This window comes from Chinchilla lanigera, unplaced genomic scaffold (assembly GCF_000276665.1).
Source record: "Chinchilla lanigera isolate Chin_1 unplaced genomic scaffold, ChiLan1.0 scaffold00003, whole genome shotgun sequence".
Lineage (NCBI taxonomy): Eukaryota > Metazoa > Chordata > Mammalia > Rodentia > Chinchillidae > Chinchilla > Chinchilla lanigera.
In genome coordinates, this window is record NW_004955404.1 from 31,403,875 (window position 1) to 31,420,716 (window position 16,842).

The 16,842-nt window shown below is 34.1% G+C and overlaps 1 protein-coding gene across 2 annotated transcripts in view; it reads right to left on the reverse strand.

Moving 5' to 3' along the window:
- Nucleotides 1–10,201: 10,201 nt before the first annotated feature.
- Uchl3 (ubiquitin carboxyl-terminal esterase L3 (ubiquitin thiolesterase)) overlaps nt 10,202–16,842 on the reverse strand; it is a 51,130-nt gene continuing 44,489 nt past the window's right edge. For both annotated transcript variants that reach the window (XM_013516573.1, XM_005374175.2), the window contains 2 exons: nt 10,863–10,921; nt 10,202–10,417 (listed from right to left, as the gene is read on the reverse strand). In XM_013516573.1, the coding sequence (XP_013372027.1) occupies nt 10,334–10,417; nt 10,863–10,921 (143 nt within the window). In that variant the 3' untranslated portion in view covers nt 10,202–10,333. The remainder of the gene's footprint in view (nt 10,418–10,862; nt 10,922–16,842) is intronic.

The following is a 16,842-nucleotide window of genomic DNA, read 5'->3' on the forward strand; positions in this document are numbered from 1 at the left end:
ATATTATTAAAATGTTTTAATCTGTAATACTGATAGGTGAACTAATAGGTGATCTCTGGGATCCTCAGTAATTTTTAAGAGGGTAAGGGGTTTATGAGACCAAACAAATTGAGAATTAAATTTTATTTTAAAACCAGATTAAGTCATGCCTGTAAACACCACTGTGGCGGCTGAGGCAGAAGGACCACTTGAGCATGTGAATTTGAGACCAACCTGGGCAACCTGACCCCATCTCAAAAATAAAGTAAAGCAAAAGAAAACAAAAACAAGTTTAATTGCTTGGTGCATCCCCAGTATCTACAAAGGTCTCAGTCATATAACATTGGACAGATTTAGATACATTGGCACACTTTCTCTCCTATTTAATGTAGCTAAAGTCACTTTCCCTAGCCCTTCCTCATAGAGTAAGAAAACAGGACATGGCTATTAGTTCTGAAAAACAAAACAAAAAATCTTTCAGAAGGGGAAGAGCTGTGTTAAATGGAATTTCTAGATTTCAGTTTTTTGAGGAAACTGCACACTGACTTCTATCATATTACAGTGATAGCAGCACAATTCATAAGTTTAAATCTTGGAAGCAGCCTATCTGGCCACTAACAGATGAATGGGTAAAGAAAATGTGGTTCTTATATGCAGTGGAGTACTATACTTTATGGAGTACCATAAAGAAAGATAAACTTGAGTCACTTGTAGAAAATGGGTGCACCTTGAGACTATAATGTTAAGTGAAATAAACCAGACACCAAGCTTAAATATCATATGGTTTCTCTTCTATGAGAAAGCCAAAGTAAAGCTAAGGAGCAAAATAAAACATAGATAATAAAAAATAGGAAGTAGTAGAGAAGGTCGAGCATGGTGGCGCACACCTGTAATCCCAGCACTCGGGACACTGAGGCAGGAGGATCGTTGCAAGTTCGAGACCAGCTTGGGCTACAAAATGAGCTCAAGGCCAGCCTGAACTGCATAGCGAGACCCTGTCTCAAACAAACAAACAAAGAAACAAAAAAGTAGTAGAGGGATACATCCTTCTCAAAGGGGGAGGAGATTAAGAAATGGAAAGAGAGGGAAGAGAGTGAAGGGATGGGGATGAAAAATAGGAATTACAATGTGCTATGTACATGTACCAACTCAATACAAGGAATATAAACAGTATGTACTGCAAATATTTACCAGACAAAAACAAAAAAAGCAAAGGGATCAAGAGATGGGTGGAGGGGAGAAAGAGGGAAGGGAAAGGGGGTGATAAAGGAAGACGTGTTGTGTAAATGGACCGACTTCCCACAAGGAATGTCAACTCTGTGTATTACACACATATATTATTAAAATAAAATTTTAAAAAAGAAGCCTTCGCTGGAATACATGTAGCCACCGAGGTACACGCTGCAGTCTTCTGAAAATGGAAAAAACAAGGTAAAAACTAAAATAGTAGGGTGACTAGCTGGCGTTAAGTATTTTTTTGTGAGTTTGTTTCCCCCACATGCCATGTTTTCTAAAGTTCTTAAAAATCAGTATTGTTAGGCATGCCTGGTGGCGCATGCCTGTAATCCCAAAACTTGGGAGGCTCACTTTGAGTTTAAGGCCAGCCTGGGCTATATAGTGAATTCAAAGCCAGCCTGAACTACACAGTGAGACCCTGCTTCAAACAAAACAAAACAAATCGGTACTGTTGTACTTTTATCTTGAATTCTTCGTGTGTACCTAATTATCAAGCCATACCATAATATTGCTGTTACAGTGATTATTTTCATCATATTAAAATGAAAAATATTTAAGGTATTTGCATTTTGTTTATAGAAGAGACCAATTCTCATAAGAATGCATCTTAAATTATACCCAGACCACAAAATACCATGTTTCGGACTTGAGGGTAAAAATATGAGCGGTAACATTCACATTAACTGTGGACACCATGGTCAGATGTGCATGCTTCTTTAGTAGGAGTGGAGAGAGAGCCTGCTGGCTTCAAATACTCAGCATTCAGGAAGAGTAAGGAAAAGTGTCCTTTTAAACAATTACTTGAGGAATCTACACACTGATGTCCATCATATTACGGTGATAGCAGCACAATTCATAATCTTAAATTTTTGAAGCTCAGATAGAGGAAAGCTCAGATGCAATCTCTTTTCTTCACCTTCTACCACACGTAGTTAAATTCTCAGTAAACAATGCAACTTTTCATCAGACAGGTTTTACTACATTTTAAAAGCATAGTCTAATTTGTACCCTTCACCTGTGCTCCGAGTCTTGTTTAGGATAAAAATATGTCTCAAGAGATTTGTTTTCGTCTGAAAGTCATAAAACGTATTTTGGACACAGGGATGTCATTCTTTAGCTCTTAAAGAAAACATTAAACACAACTTATTTATTTTAATATCAACTATGTTTACATGTTATAAAGGGCACAGTTTTGAATCAAATAGTTACAATGTATCATTTGTATCACTTGGGATTTATTCTTGACCACTTCTTTGGCGGGAGGCAAGGTCTTGCTTTGTAGTTAAGGCTGGCCTTGAACGCCTGTAGATCCTCCTGCCTCAGTCTCCTGAGTGCTGGGATTACAGGTGTGGGTCACCACACCCGGCTACCACTTAGATTCTTATTTTAAAGAAGTCAGCCTTTGCTCATATCTACCATGTAAACTAGTAGGGCTTCATTGTATAGTTCTAAGTAATCTTCATTCATTTTGTAAAATATCTTTCCATATATGCTGTGCACATTTAGTACAATTAAAGTAGGGGTTCCCAAGCACCTCATCAATTATACAGTAAGGAATTGCTTATAATATGCAGCCTGAATTGTCTTTATAGACTCCTATATCTACCTGTGGCCTGTGGACATAATACACCCTTACCTACGAAGTACGTGTAAGTTAGAGGCTCAAAATCACGACAGTGAACAAAGTCAAGGGAAAGATTTACAGTGATTTTTATTCAAAAGCAAAAATAAGTGAGAATATGATGAAGTCAAAGCAAAATAGAATGGCCTGATTCCCTGGCACCAGGAAAATACATGACAAGTTAATGGTCAATCTTCTGCAATAGTTTTTATGTACTCTAAGGGGGTCAGATTTAGAAATCAAAGACAAAGCAAATCACAAAACATTTTCTACCTGAACAAGACATTTCACACTTGGTTTTAGGAGTAATTTTGTGGAAATACAGGAATGTCATTTTATAATCTTACCAGAGAATCCTATAAGATAAAAGTAATAACTACTATTTGTAGTTATTACTACAAACAGTATTCAAAATAATATTCACCTATTTTATCTTCTAAATTAATTCTTTTTAAAAATTTTATTAATACATGTTTGCGGTACATACCGTGTGCGGAGTGGTGCATGTACACAACTCATCTTCATTCCTTCCCCCTCCCCCTCCTATCTGTCCCTCCCTCCATCTCTTGGTCACCTTCCCTTTTGAGAAAGATTTATCTCTTTACTTCCTATTATCTATCTTTTACTGTGCTCTTTATTTATAATATAAGACAAAGCATGCAATAGTTAAGCTTGTGTTCTGGGTTTTTGTTTTTGTTTTTTTCCAGTACCAGGAATCAAATTTACGAGCTTGCGCTTGCCAGACAGATGCTGTGCCACTGAGCTAAATCCCCAGTCCCTACCACTTAACGTTATGGTCTCAAGGTGCATCCATTTTCCTATAAATGACTCAAGTTAAACTTTATGGCAGAGTAGTACTCCACTGTGTGTGAAAATTACACTTTCTTTATCCATTCATCTGTTGATGGACATATAGGCTCCTTCCAAGATTTAGATATTATGGGTTGTGCTACTATAAACTTGGGGATATGTGCATGTAATATGGTGTCTTTAACTCTTTGTGGAAGAAACTTAGAAAGGGAATAGTGGGGTCAAAAGAAATTTTTGCAGAATCTGCATAGGGGTTGTATAGCTGACACTCCCACCAACAGTGTCGAAGGGTTCATTTTTCTCCATAGCCTGGCCAGCATTTATTACTATTCTATTTTTTGATGATGGCCATTCTTTCTGGGGTGAGAGAGACTCTCGATGATTTTCATTTTCATTTCTCTAATGGTCAGCAATGTTGACCATTTCTTCATGTATTTATTGGCCATTTGTATTTTTTCTTCTGGAAAATGTCATTTCACTTGCTCATTTTTCGATTGTTTTTAATTTGGGGGGTCTTTTTCTGTTCATTATATATTCTAGATAATAGTCCTCTGTCTGAGGAATAGCTGACAAATGTTTCTCCTTTGTGTAGGCTGTCCTTTCATTCTATCCATTGTTGCTTTTGCTGTGCAGAAGCTTTTAAATCTGATGTGATCTCGTTTGTTGATTTTTGTTACCATTTCCCATGCAAATGGGGTTCTGTTCAGAAAGTTTTTTCCTGCACCCATGACTTCAAGAGTTTCACCTATTTTATCTTCCAGTAGGATAACTATTGCTGTTTTAACATTTAGTTCTCTGATCCATTTTGATTTTAGTTGAGTACATGGTGAGAGATATAGGTCTAGATTCAATCTGCTGCATTTGGATAGCCAGTCTTCACAGCATCATCTATTAAAGAGACAATCTTTACTTCAGTGTGTTTTTGGCCTCTTTGTGCCTGGGTTTTTTTCTATTCTGTTCCATTGATCCACATGTCTTTTGTGCCAGTACCATATTGTTTTTATCATTGTAGCTTTGTAAAATAATTTCCAAAGCTGGGATTGTGATGCCTTCTGCCGTGCTCACGTTACCCAGGAATGCTTTTGTTATTCTGGGTCTCTTCTGGTTTCATATGAAGTTTTGGATTATTTTCTGCAGTTCTGTGAGGAACACTGTTGGTATTTAGATTGGAAATGTGTTAACTCTGTGTATCAGTTTTGGAAGTACAACCATTTTGACTACAGTGTTTCTGCCTATACAGGAACAGGGGATGATCTTTCATTTTCTGATGTCTTCTTTGATTTCAAGAGTACTATAATTTTCATTATAGAAGTCTTTCATTTCCTTAGGTTAATTCCTAAGTAATTTTTTTTGGTGCTGTTGTGAATGGTATTTATTTTTGTGTTTATTTGTAATAATGTGTTATTAGTGTACAGGAATGCTATTGATTTTTGTGTTGATTGTATCCCGCTACATTACTGAATTTGGTTATTAATCCTAAGAGTCTTTTGGTGGAATTTGATCCTCTTTTATGTTGAGAATCACATCATCTACATATAATGGTAATTTGATTCCTTTTTTCCCTTTATATAACTTTTATTTTTCTTGCCAAAATACTCTTGCAAATGTTTTGAGTACTATGCTGAACAAGACTGGTGATAGTGGACATTCTTGTCTTTATTTGATTTTAGAGGGAAAGATTTCACATTTTCCCATTTAACATGGCATTGGGAGTAGGTTTGTCATAAATGGCTTTTATCAGAATTATTTAAGGTTCTCCTATACCTATTTTTTATTACTTTTTATCATGAAAGGATGTTGGATTTTGTCGAAAGCTTTTTCTGCATCTATTGAGATGATCACATGATTTTTGTCCTTGCTTCCATGTGATGTATTAATTTATTGATTTGTGTATGTTGAACAATCCTTGTATACCTGTGATGAAGCCAACTTGGTTAGGAGGTACAATCTTTTTGGTGATAATGGCATTGTTTGCCACTATCCTGTTGAATATTTTTGATTCTATATTTATTAAAAAGATTGGTCAATAGCTCTTTTTCTTACTTGAGTCTCTGCCTGGTTTTGGAATCAGGGTAATGGTAGCTTCCAGGAATTACTTTGGGAGTATGAGTTCCATTTCAGTTTCATTAAAGATCTCAATTAGTTCTAAAATCCTTTTGCAATGTTTATACACTTTTCAAAGTTAATCTAACTTCAGTGAAGGACTATTCATAGAGAGAATTCAGACCAAAGTTATTTGTCTTTTCAAGGTATGTGTATGCAAATGTGAGAGCATTTACATTCATCATTGTCTATTGAGAATGGGTTGGAGCACCCCATACCAAAATCAGGATGTTTCCGTTCCTTAAAATATAACTCACATCCTCCTGTACCTTAAATCATCTTCAGATAATATCTTAAGTAAATGTAAAAACTATGGAAATAGTTATTAATACTATATTTTTAGGGGCAAATGACAAGAAGCCTGTGTATGAATGCAATTTTTTTCCAAATATTTTCAGTCCATAGTTAGTTGGATATGAGGACACAAAACCCACATATACAGAGGGCTAGCTGTATATATTCATGTACATACAGTATACATATTATGTATGAGGTTATATACATACATATAATATTTACCTGAAAATATATTTCTATAAAAGGTTTTTTGTAAATGTTGGAACTAAACTACCTGTAATTTTTACCAGCATCAACAGAAGACTCAAGTTTATAGCTTCTCCTGAAAGCTATATTAGCAAACAACGGTTAAAAATATCTTTTTAATTATACTCTTTTCATTAAGTTAACCAGTTGTATGTTGCACATAGTCAGTGATAAAACTTACTTAATAAGCATTGTACACAAATCAAAGATGTAATCAAATCAATATAATTGTTTAAATATTTTATAAGGAATTAGAGGTGATTTTCATTTAAGGTATTTTAAGTTTGATTCACCATATAATAGAGATATCTATTTTAGTCATAGTGAACACAAGACATTAGATGTTAATATACATTGTAGCAACAGTATGTATTTTAATAACTTGAAGCAAACCATTCATTACATGTACCCAGTGAAAGATGATGTTTAGCCAATTCCCAAAAGTCCACTAAGCAAAAATATTTAGTTTCAATTCATATTTTTGTTCCACTTCCCAAAATCTATCATGGTCAGTAGTAGCATTATAAAGAAATGAATCATAACTTGACTGGCCTTAGTGTCACTACAACTTTTCATACAATTAAACCAGTCATTTCTTCAACAAGTGCCAGTATTGTAGGGAGCAGAGCTGAAGAAGGAATAAAGTTATAGATACAAATCAAAGAAGAAACAAGAGAAAATTTTCAAGTTATATGTTCCACAAGGGACTGTCACAAAATTATGGGAGTCCATTGTTGGACTGAGCCTCGGTACTAAGTCACAAGAGAACCAAAACGCAGTCACATGCTAAATGCCATACAAACTGAAACATTAATGAAGCAGATAGAGCCCAGAAAGGTCAATCTTTCCTGAAAGAAGAATCTAGTCTACCTGAGTTAATGTTATTAAGCAAGTCCCCTCTACTTTGGCCCTTGCAAAAGAACCTGAGGTTTACTTTTTTCCATTTTTTTTTCTCATTCCCACCTTACAAATATTTTTATTGGTTTTTCTTTATTCTCTTTAAAATAAAAAAAGAAAACCCTCTTCTGGTATTGCTCAGTGGGAGCTCTCATTTTGCCTTGTAGTATGGAAGCTGCTTTGATTCATAATTCTTAAATAAAAGTCAGTTGTATCTGTAACTGTTTTAATTCTTGTCTTTTGACAGGACTATCACCCTAAAGTATGTGACAAAAAATGCTAGTCCCCCTGGTTGCTCATAAAATGTTTAGAAAATGTTATTTATAATACGTAGAGGATTTCTTTTAAAAAGCTGAAGCATTTGGCCAACCCAATATATCTGTAACTGTAAATAAATTATTTAACTTAATGTTTTCAAGATATTTGACTACAGGAAAATGGGTGCACCCTGAGAGTATAATGTGAAGTGAAGTAAATCAGACAAACTTAAATACCACATAGTTTCTCTTATATGAGAAACTCAATACATAAATAAAGTGCAAAATAAAAGACAGATAATAGGAAAAAAGACAAAATGTTATCGTACTCCAGCATGGACAATGTATCTAAAAGTGTACCTCAATTTAATAAATTGCCTTACATGTTTTATGTTTTTTGACCTGTAAGTCTAGCTGTTAATCTGTATGATAATTAAGTTTATGATAAGATGAATAAATGAATCTGAGGCTGGCAAAATGGCAGGGGTGGAGGGAAAAAAGAATGTGTTGTGTAAGTACTGATTCACCACAATAAATATAATCATTATGTACTGTAAACATGTACTAATTAAAATTTAAAATTAAAAAAAGGAACAACACACACATGCACACACAAGATATTGGACTTTATAATCCTTCTTGCCCCTTAATAGTCTGCAAAGTTAGTGTCCCTCATAGGAAGTTCTGAGAAACTATAAATTCTGGGTAATGTGCCATTACTTTTAGAATCTATGAAGAAATTACACAATAGAAGAAATCCAGCACAAGAAGAATCAGAAAACTACTCAGAAATATTTAATATACAATATATGTGTACAAAATGCAAATAATGTAACAAAAATACTCCAGTTGTTAGCATGACAAACACATCATGCACATACACGATCAGTTTCTCAAAAGTTTAAATTCTTTACTTGTGTCACCACTTCATCCAGGCAATCTTCACCCACATGTGGTAAATTTAAAAGTCTTTCAAAGTGATTTCCTTATCATGGTATAGCTTTTCTCATTTATTGCTTCCCAAATTCAATCATATGAATCACTCAGGAACCATGTTTAAAATGAAGGTTCTAGGCACAGGGTCTAAAATTTCCAACAGGTTCTCAGGCAATACTGACTCAATACTTTGAAAAACCAAGATCTAATTTACTCTGCAACCCATTCTTTTAGAATATTACTCTTTCTAAAAGACAATTCTTCACCTTACTGTCTTCAGAATCCACACTGTCAGTGAATCATGTATAAATATCTACACTCAATTACTGGTCCAGAATTTCATTGTAGATAATATACCTGTTCTACTATAGTTGTTCTAACTCAGCTTTTCTTGAGGTAAAATGTATGTATAGAGCAGTATAGATTTGAAATGTGGAACCCAATGTGTTTTGAGCAATGCATATACCCAAGAAACCACTACTCCCTCAAAAAGACACAAAACACTCCCATGCAAATCATGTTCTCTGACCCAACTTTTACCTTTCCATTGACTTCCAACTAGTGTGTGTGTGTGTGTGTGTGTGTGTGTGTGTGTGAGATTTCTGTTTTTTTGTGGTGCTGGGGATTAAACACTGGCCCTTGACATGCTAGGCTAGTGATGGCGACCATGTGCCATACGTTCGCTGTAACTGTGTTAGGCAAATGTATACAACAAAGCTACTCCCTCAGCCTTGAATTATCCTATAAGACTAACTAAAGCTCTTCTTCCTTCAAAGTGCACCCCAAATTCACTAACTTACCTCCATCTAAATGGGTTTTTACTTTTAAGATCCAGCCATCGACATCTCTCACTGAACTACTATAGAGGACTTCTCACAAATCTACCTCTGTTCTTGCATCCCTCTGCCCCAATATATTATTCTCAGACTTGTCAGAGTGATCTTTCAAAACTATATACCAAATCAAGCCACTTCGGGGCTGGGGATTTAGCTCAGCGGCACAGCACCTGCCTGGCAAGCGCAAGGTCGTGAGTTCAGTTCCTAGTACCGGAAAATAACCAAAAAAAAAAACAAAAAAACAAAAAAACCAAGCCACTTCTTGCTTAAAACTCTTGAGCGGCTTAGCATCACAAGGCTGGTTAAAGTAAATTCAAATACTTTTCCTATATTCTTAAGCTCCCCCTTCTCTGACCTGATCTCTTATTACCTTCTCCATTACTTTCTATGTTCTGGCCATATGAACCTTCATCCTGATCTGTAAGACAGCAAGATTTTCCTACCTTAGAGACTCAGCATTCATTCTTTTTTCTGCTTTTCACCACCACTTTTATGACTGTCTACTTTTTGCTATTCAGGGCTCTACTTCAAAGTCATATCTTCACCGACACCTTCCCTGACAACAAAATCTAAAGAATCAACTCAGTCACTCATTAACAGAAATCCTAGTTTAATTCTCCAAACCGCATTTGTCCTTCGCAATGTGTCTTTTTACGTACTTGTCATGTATCTCTCCTTGTAAGAACATAATCTCTGTGACTATGGAACCTGTCAACAGTGTTCACTGCTTGCCCATCTCACGATAAGATGTTCAACATGTATTTCCTAAATAAATAAAGAAGTTTGTAAAGAAGTTTGACAAATTATTCATACTATGCAGTCAGAAATTGTGCATGGTGTTCCAGGACATGATCTCTCATGAGATGTAAAAACAATTCAAAATTTATTGCTAGTAATTAAATAAGATAAATCTTTCACAAAAAAGAAAGGGCAAGAAAGAACTGCAGCTTTAACTTAGGGGAAAAAATAAACCACAGGTTAAGTCAAAGTTTAACTCACATAAAGTTTAATCAGTCAAGTTAATGAAAAATATCAAAATTTTTGAGTTAGTGTATGGCAGCGGAAATTTAACTTCTGTTTCAAATAATACAATATTTAGTGTTTCCAATGACAATCTACGCAGCAGAAAGAGCAATTGCGTTAAATCTTAATTCATCAGGGTCACGTTCCATAAACTTCTTGCAAACTTCTATGGCATCCTACGGAGAAAAACAAGTATACCTTTTCAGTTCATAAATGTCTTTTATTTACAAATGGTGATAAGAATTTCATATTTTCTAGTTCATAGCTACTGTACTTTTAACTAAAAATTATATATTTCATTGATTAAAAGTCACATAACTTGTTATATTTTCAATCTTTAAAATTAGGATCAAGATACAACTAATGATATCTCAGATTCAAGGACATATGGGGTATAATGAGCAACTCTTTCAATCTTAGCCTTGTCTTTTTAAAATTTGACACCTATTCACATAAAGAGCTCTGGAAACATCTTATGTAGATTTTTAATGCTGATTAAAATTTTTGTTTTTGGATTTTATAAAATGAGCAAGGACAAAAAAACTCCAAATACACAGAACCTTTACAGATGTTTTAAAGATAATAAAACACTTAAGCTAGGCCAGGACATTTTATCTTTACCTCTAGTAAAGTCTCATCACTAGTTTTCCCATGGTTAATTGGAAATGGTTTCCGCCCATCTGTGGAAAATAGAAAAACAGTTAAATGCTTAGCTGTTTTTACAGAATAATGTACTTTATCTTCCATTTTCCTCTTCCCACAGTAAGACAAGAAAAGTTAAAAGATTTTTTTAAAATTTATTTTTCTGCTGCTAAGGATCAAGCCTACTGCCTCATGTGTGCTAGGCAAGTATTCTACCACTGAGCTACACCATAAGCCCAAAAGGTTCTTTAAATGATATGTCTAAAAACAAACATTTTAAATGTGTTACTTACGCATTTTTACTAGTAAAATTATGGAAAATTTGCTTCCATGTTTAAAAGCCTGAATTATCTTTACAAACAGAATTTATTATAAATAAAAACTGGTTTTAGTTTCCTGCAAATATGTAAAATTTGTAACTAAAATTTTTAAAATCTATAACTCCAGTTTTTATCCTTAGAAATATAAAAGAAATATACCTTCCAAGGAAATCAGAAGATCTTAAGACTGAAATGCTTTTATCAATGAAAAGGAGGCTTATGTATTACTACTACAACCAATGCAGTAATATAAAACTGCTCAAATAACCCAGGATTATTTTACTGACCACCAAAATAATTAACAAAATTCACAATCATCTTGAATAAACTAGTACTCTTTCAATATTATGAAAAGGTCCAGGATTATGTAAACTGATACTCTGTATTAAATCTGTAATTGCAGATGTTTTATTACTGGTACTTTGTCGACTTCAATCCATTAAACACAGTTCTTTTCTTTTTTTTTTTTTTGGTACTGGGAATTGAACTCAGGACTCTGCACTTGCCAGGCAGGCGCTGTGCTGCTGAGCCATTTTCCCGGCCCACGGTCCTTTCTAAAATTTCATTATTTCTAAGGTAGTTAAAATTTCTTAGTCAGTATGCATGCTGATAGACTTAGATTGGTAGATACCTTTAAAGAAAAATTTAATGAAAACAAATATAAATATATCTTTACATAATGTGACATTAATTTCTATACATTATATTATCAGAAGTTGTGATCTTCATGTTTAGACTAACGCTGAAATAAATTTCAAAATCCTAAAGAAACATATCCCAAAACTACAATGACTTGGACTTAACTTTTAAAGATTGTAACTCTTAAAGGACCACAAAAAAAATATTTCCCTATAAACAAATATTACAATGAATACTGAGTTATCCATACTTCTATGAACATGCATTCTTTTTTTTTTTTTTTTTTCCTGGTACCAGGAATCGAACTCACAAGTTTGCGCTTGCCAGGTAGGCGCTGTGCCGCTGAGCTAAATCCCCAGCCCCGAACATACTATTTTTGTACACTGCAATATATATTTCTCAATAGTATGTCACAAAGCAATTCCTTAAGATATTCTTTGGTGACAAACACTTTAATAGCCCTTTTTGTTCTAGAGTTATACAAATCTGTTATACTCATTAAAATTGTGCTTCCCCATTTTATATTGTTGTATCATTTGATTTCTACATAAAAGCAAAAGTACAAATAATGTAGGTTTCTTCTCTTTAACCAAATTATTAATATGTATTTTTCTTGGTTCCTATCATTTATTTTTTGGTATCACGCATTAGATTCTAGTTACAGTTTTTCCTTATCTGCAGCTGTTATTAAAGTAGCATATAATTAATTTCAAAAACATTCTTATAGACTAACAATTAAGCAATTGACCTTGAAATGTCAAAAGAATATAAACAAAATGAAATCATATTGTATTTTGCTACAACAGCAGTTTAGAGCAAATATTAATTATGATTTCTATTGCCTATAGCCTATTTTTATATCTCTCTTAAACTGAGAATGGTTTCTACATTTTTAAAAGAAGCCAGGGGTGGTGGCGCATGCCTGTAATCCCAGCACTCAGGAGGCTGAGGCAGGAGGATTGTTGCGAGTTTGAGACCAGCCTGGGCTACAAAGTGAGCTCAAGGCCAGCCTGAACTGCATAGTGAGACCCTGTCTCAAAAAGACAAACAAAAACAAAAACAACAAAACACAACTAAAAGAAGAAAAAATAAGTGGAAGAATAAATGACATAAATAATGTGTAGCCCACAAAACTGAAAATATTTATTACATGTTCCTTTCTTGAAAATATTGCCAAAACAGTAAAATCTAAAAGTTGCCACTGTTTCAAATCCGCCATTTGCCTAAAACTTTGGGTGTACTTTAAGTAAATACATATTTTAGTGAAGATCCATATAGACTTCTAAGTCAGGAAAAAATTTCACTTTACAGATAGATTATGTGACTTCCCCCAACCTTGGTCTAATTGGGCTATAGCAGTTATGGGATGGACAGAAAAGAGGATACTACCCCAGCTCCTTGGCTGTGACTAACCAACTAATTCACTCAGATACTGTTCTTCAGACTGTTTGTGTAAAGACCCCAAAACACCACAATACAAACAAGAAACTGAAGAAAAGCCAGGCATGATGATGCATGTCTGTAATTGGAGGCCCTCATGAGTATGGGACAGGAGGATCAAAGAATCAAGCCCTGCATGGACAACTTAACAAGGTCCTGTTTCGAAACAAAAATAGAAGAAAGGCCAGTAATGTAGCTCAGCAGTAGACCACTTGCCTAGCATGCAAGAAGTATGGTCCCCCTTGGATTCAATACCTATTACTCCCCCCACACACATATATTATGTAAATAGCAAAAAAATATCATTGGGCATTTGAGAAATGCAAATTAAAAGAACACTAAGATTCCATCTAATTCCAGAATGAGTGGCTATAATCCAGAAATCAAAGTACAAATGCTGGCCAGGCTCCAGGACAAAAGGAACCCTTCTACATTGTTGGTGAAAATGTAAACTAGTACAACCACTATGGAAATCAGCATGGAGATTCCTCATAAAACTAAAACCAGAAATTCCATTTATCTCAGGTATTCCAGCTTCTATGCAATACATGCGTACCCATGTTTATAGCAGCACAATTCATAATAGCTAAATTTTGCAAGTATCTACCAACAGATGAATGGAAAAAGAAAATATGGCATTTATATACAGTGAACTACTATTCCGCCATAAAGAAGAGCAAATTTGAGTCATGTGCAGGAAAATGGATGTACGTTGAGACCATAATGTTAGTGAAATAAATCAGACACACAAGCTTGAATATCACATGGTTTCTCTTATATAAGAAACCCAAAATATAAATAAAGAATGAAATAAAAGAGATCATAAGAAATAGGGAGATCTTTAGCAAAAGGGAAGGTGGGATGGAAGGGATTAAGAAAAGAATTGAGCGGTGTTACATACATGTACCAACTACCTGTGAGAAATGTAATCATTATGTACTGTAAACATGTACCAATAAAAATTAAAAAGATTACTGATACTCAGTGACAGTCAATAACACAAATGAGGAAACTATTTATTAAAAAATGAAAACTATACAGAAATAAACACTTTCGCATGCAAGGCTTCCAGTCTGATCTCCAGTATTGCACCAAATAAATAAAATTCAGAGAAATGGAGAGTCTTTTCAAATTATATATGTTAACAAATTTGTAAAACTTGAATGAATTTAAATACAAAGTTAAAAGAAAGTCTAGAGACCAGAACAAAAGGCAGTGATGAAAAATCATAGAGAAAAAATTAGATGTTCCAACAGAGACATTTTAGAAAGGTAGAACAAAGGAAAACAGAAGAGAAATCCAAAGAAAGAAAACATTCCATACTGAAACTTAAGAGTTTCTAGACTGAAAGGATGCCCTAAAGCCCAAAATTATTGATAAAAACAGATTTTAAGAAAGACATGTCATCATAAAATGTCAACAACTTTGGATAAAGAAAAGGTCCCATTCAATCCCCAGAACCACCAACAAACAAGACCAGAATTTTGTAGGATTTTGGAAGGTGCAAAAGTATACAAAGAATACAAAAAGAATCAGGTATAATAACTTTAGGCATCTTGACAGCAACTCAAATAAACTAAAATACAATAAGGCAATGCCATCAATATTTTGAAAGAAAACTGTTCTTTAACATGAAATTTTAGAAATGCAAGTTCAGACATTCGAAGTATAAATATTTACTTCCTATACAACTTTTCTTTAGTAAGCTGCTGGAGAAAGATACTAACTTAAAATGAATGAGTACTAACTTAAAACAAATAAAGGAGACAGCGCTTCCAGGAACAGGAACTTGAACAGAGGAGCGAGTCTAGCATAACAAGGAGATATCTCATGATGATAAAGGTGTACAAGAGAACACTGAGGGATCACTCTCAGAAGATGAAGTTAACAGAATGCCAGATATTCCAGTGTATTGAGAAATGCAGACCGAAGGAAAAAAGCCTAGAGGAAACAGTATTAAATACATTTAAAAATTAATAACCAAACAAACCAAAGAGCGAAATAAGACCATTATTAATTCAGGAGAAAGTTTATAAAATTAAAAAGAAAAGTATGTTACTTATGGCTCACGTGAGAATAATGTTTTTACAGTTGAAATAAGATAAACATCAACTTTTAACTACATTGAGAAAGAAAAAAAGTGTGTACTTTGTGGTTGGAAAAAGAAGAGCAAGGAAAAAAGGAAAGCAAAGGAAAGCTAAATCTTTATCTTCTATTTGGGGAAATCAAGAAATAACACTTTGGCAATCTCTGTAGAGAAGAAGAAGTAGGTACTTTAAAACAGATATAATGGCTCCTGTTGATCAACTGCAGCACTGTAGTTTCTGTCTGTACCACCGATTAAACCTAGGGTTTTCTACATTTATGACTCCCTTTTCTGTGATTCTGATAGTCACACTGTAGTTATGAAGGAAAGTGTCTGCTTGTTTTGGGGAAAAATGGATGTATTAAAGGAGGATAATGGGAGATCATGTATCTGATTTGTTTTCAAGTGGTTCAAAAATACTAACTGCATCTGGGTAACCTAGAGGAAGAGTGTAAGAGAGCACAATGTATTATTTCTATAATTTCCATAAATAATTAAAATTATTTCAAAGTACAGATTGTAAAAATGTTTTAAAGTACTGTTACTTCAAGTGGACAATAATTTATTCATTTTTAAAATCTGTTTATGCAGCCCATTCTGAATTCACCCCCAAACCACAATGGTTCAATTTATCCATAGGAGCCATTATATTTATTTTAAAATACCTACTTCTTCCTCTCTACATATTCTAGGAACTTACAGAGACCCTCAAAGAAAAGGGGTGAAGATAAGAAGATGGAAATAACTCAGTCCTTTTCATCAGTTAACCTTGTAATTTAGTAGGAAATGAATAATTAAAGACCATCACCATCCTCTGTTAAGTAATTGTCCTGTAGAAATTATCTTGAACCATATCTACAATCAAGTAGCTTTATTTTAAAATACAACTTTGAAATATTTTTTTCTTAAAAATTATAGTGTTCTCTTAATCACTGTTGTCTGTTCACTAATTTAACCTGCTGTCTCACTATTCCACTTTAATTTATGCACTAACATTAGGACCACTGCTAGTTTCTACTGTAATGAGTCAGTAACTGCCCATCACCATTTATTTTGCACCAATCCCTATTCTTTAGGACATGTCAAAGATTATGACTATTCTTTATAACGCCAACATTCTTTAAACTCACTTCAAGAATCTAATCTCAACTGGCCTCTAATTCTCTATCAGCTATATCAATCATTCTTTCTTCTGGATAAAAAAAATATGGAAACAATACAGGACCTGAGCAGTTCTGCCTTTCTTTTCTGAAGTCTTTACTTCAAACTAATTTTAAAATCCTCTTGTGTTAATCTTGGCATGCTCTAAAAAGGCACACTTTATTATGTGTAGTTCACCTTTGATATATGTCCTTCCTTCTATTTGCTCTTGTAGCCTACGAGTTCAGACAGCAATCTGATAAATCAAATTGAGTTTTTTAAGATAAAACTTTTCTTCCCACTGAAATTAATGATTTTGGTCTTTTGGTGATAT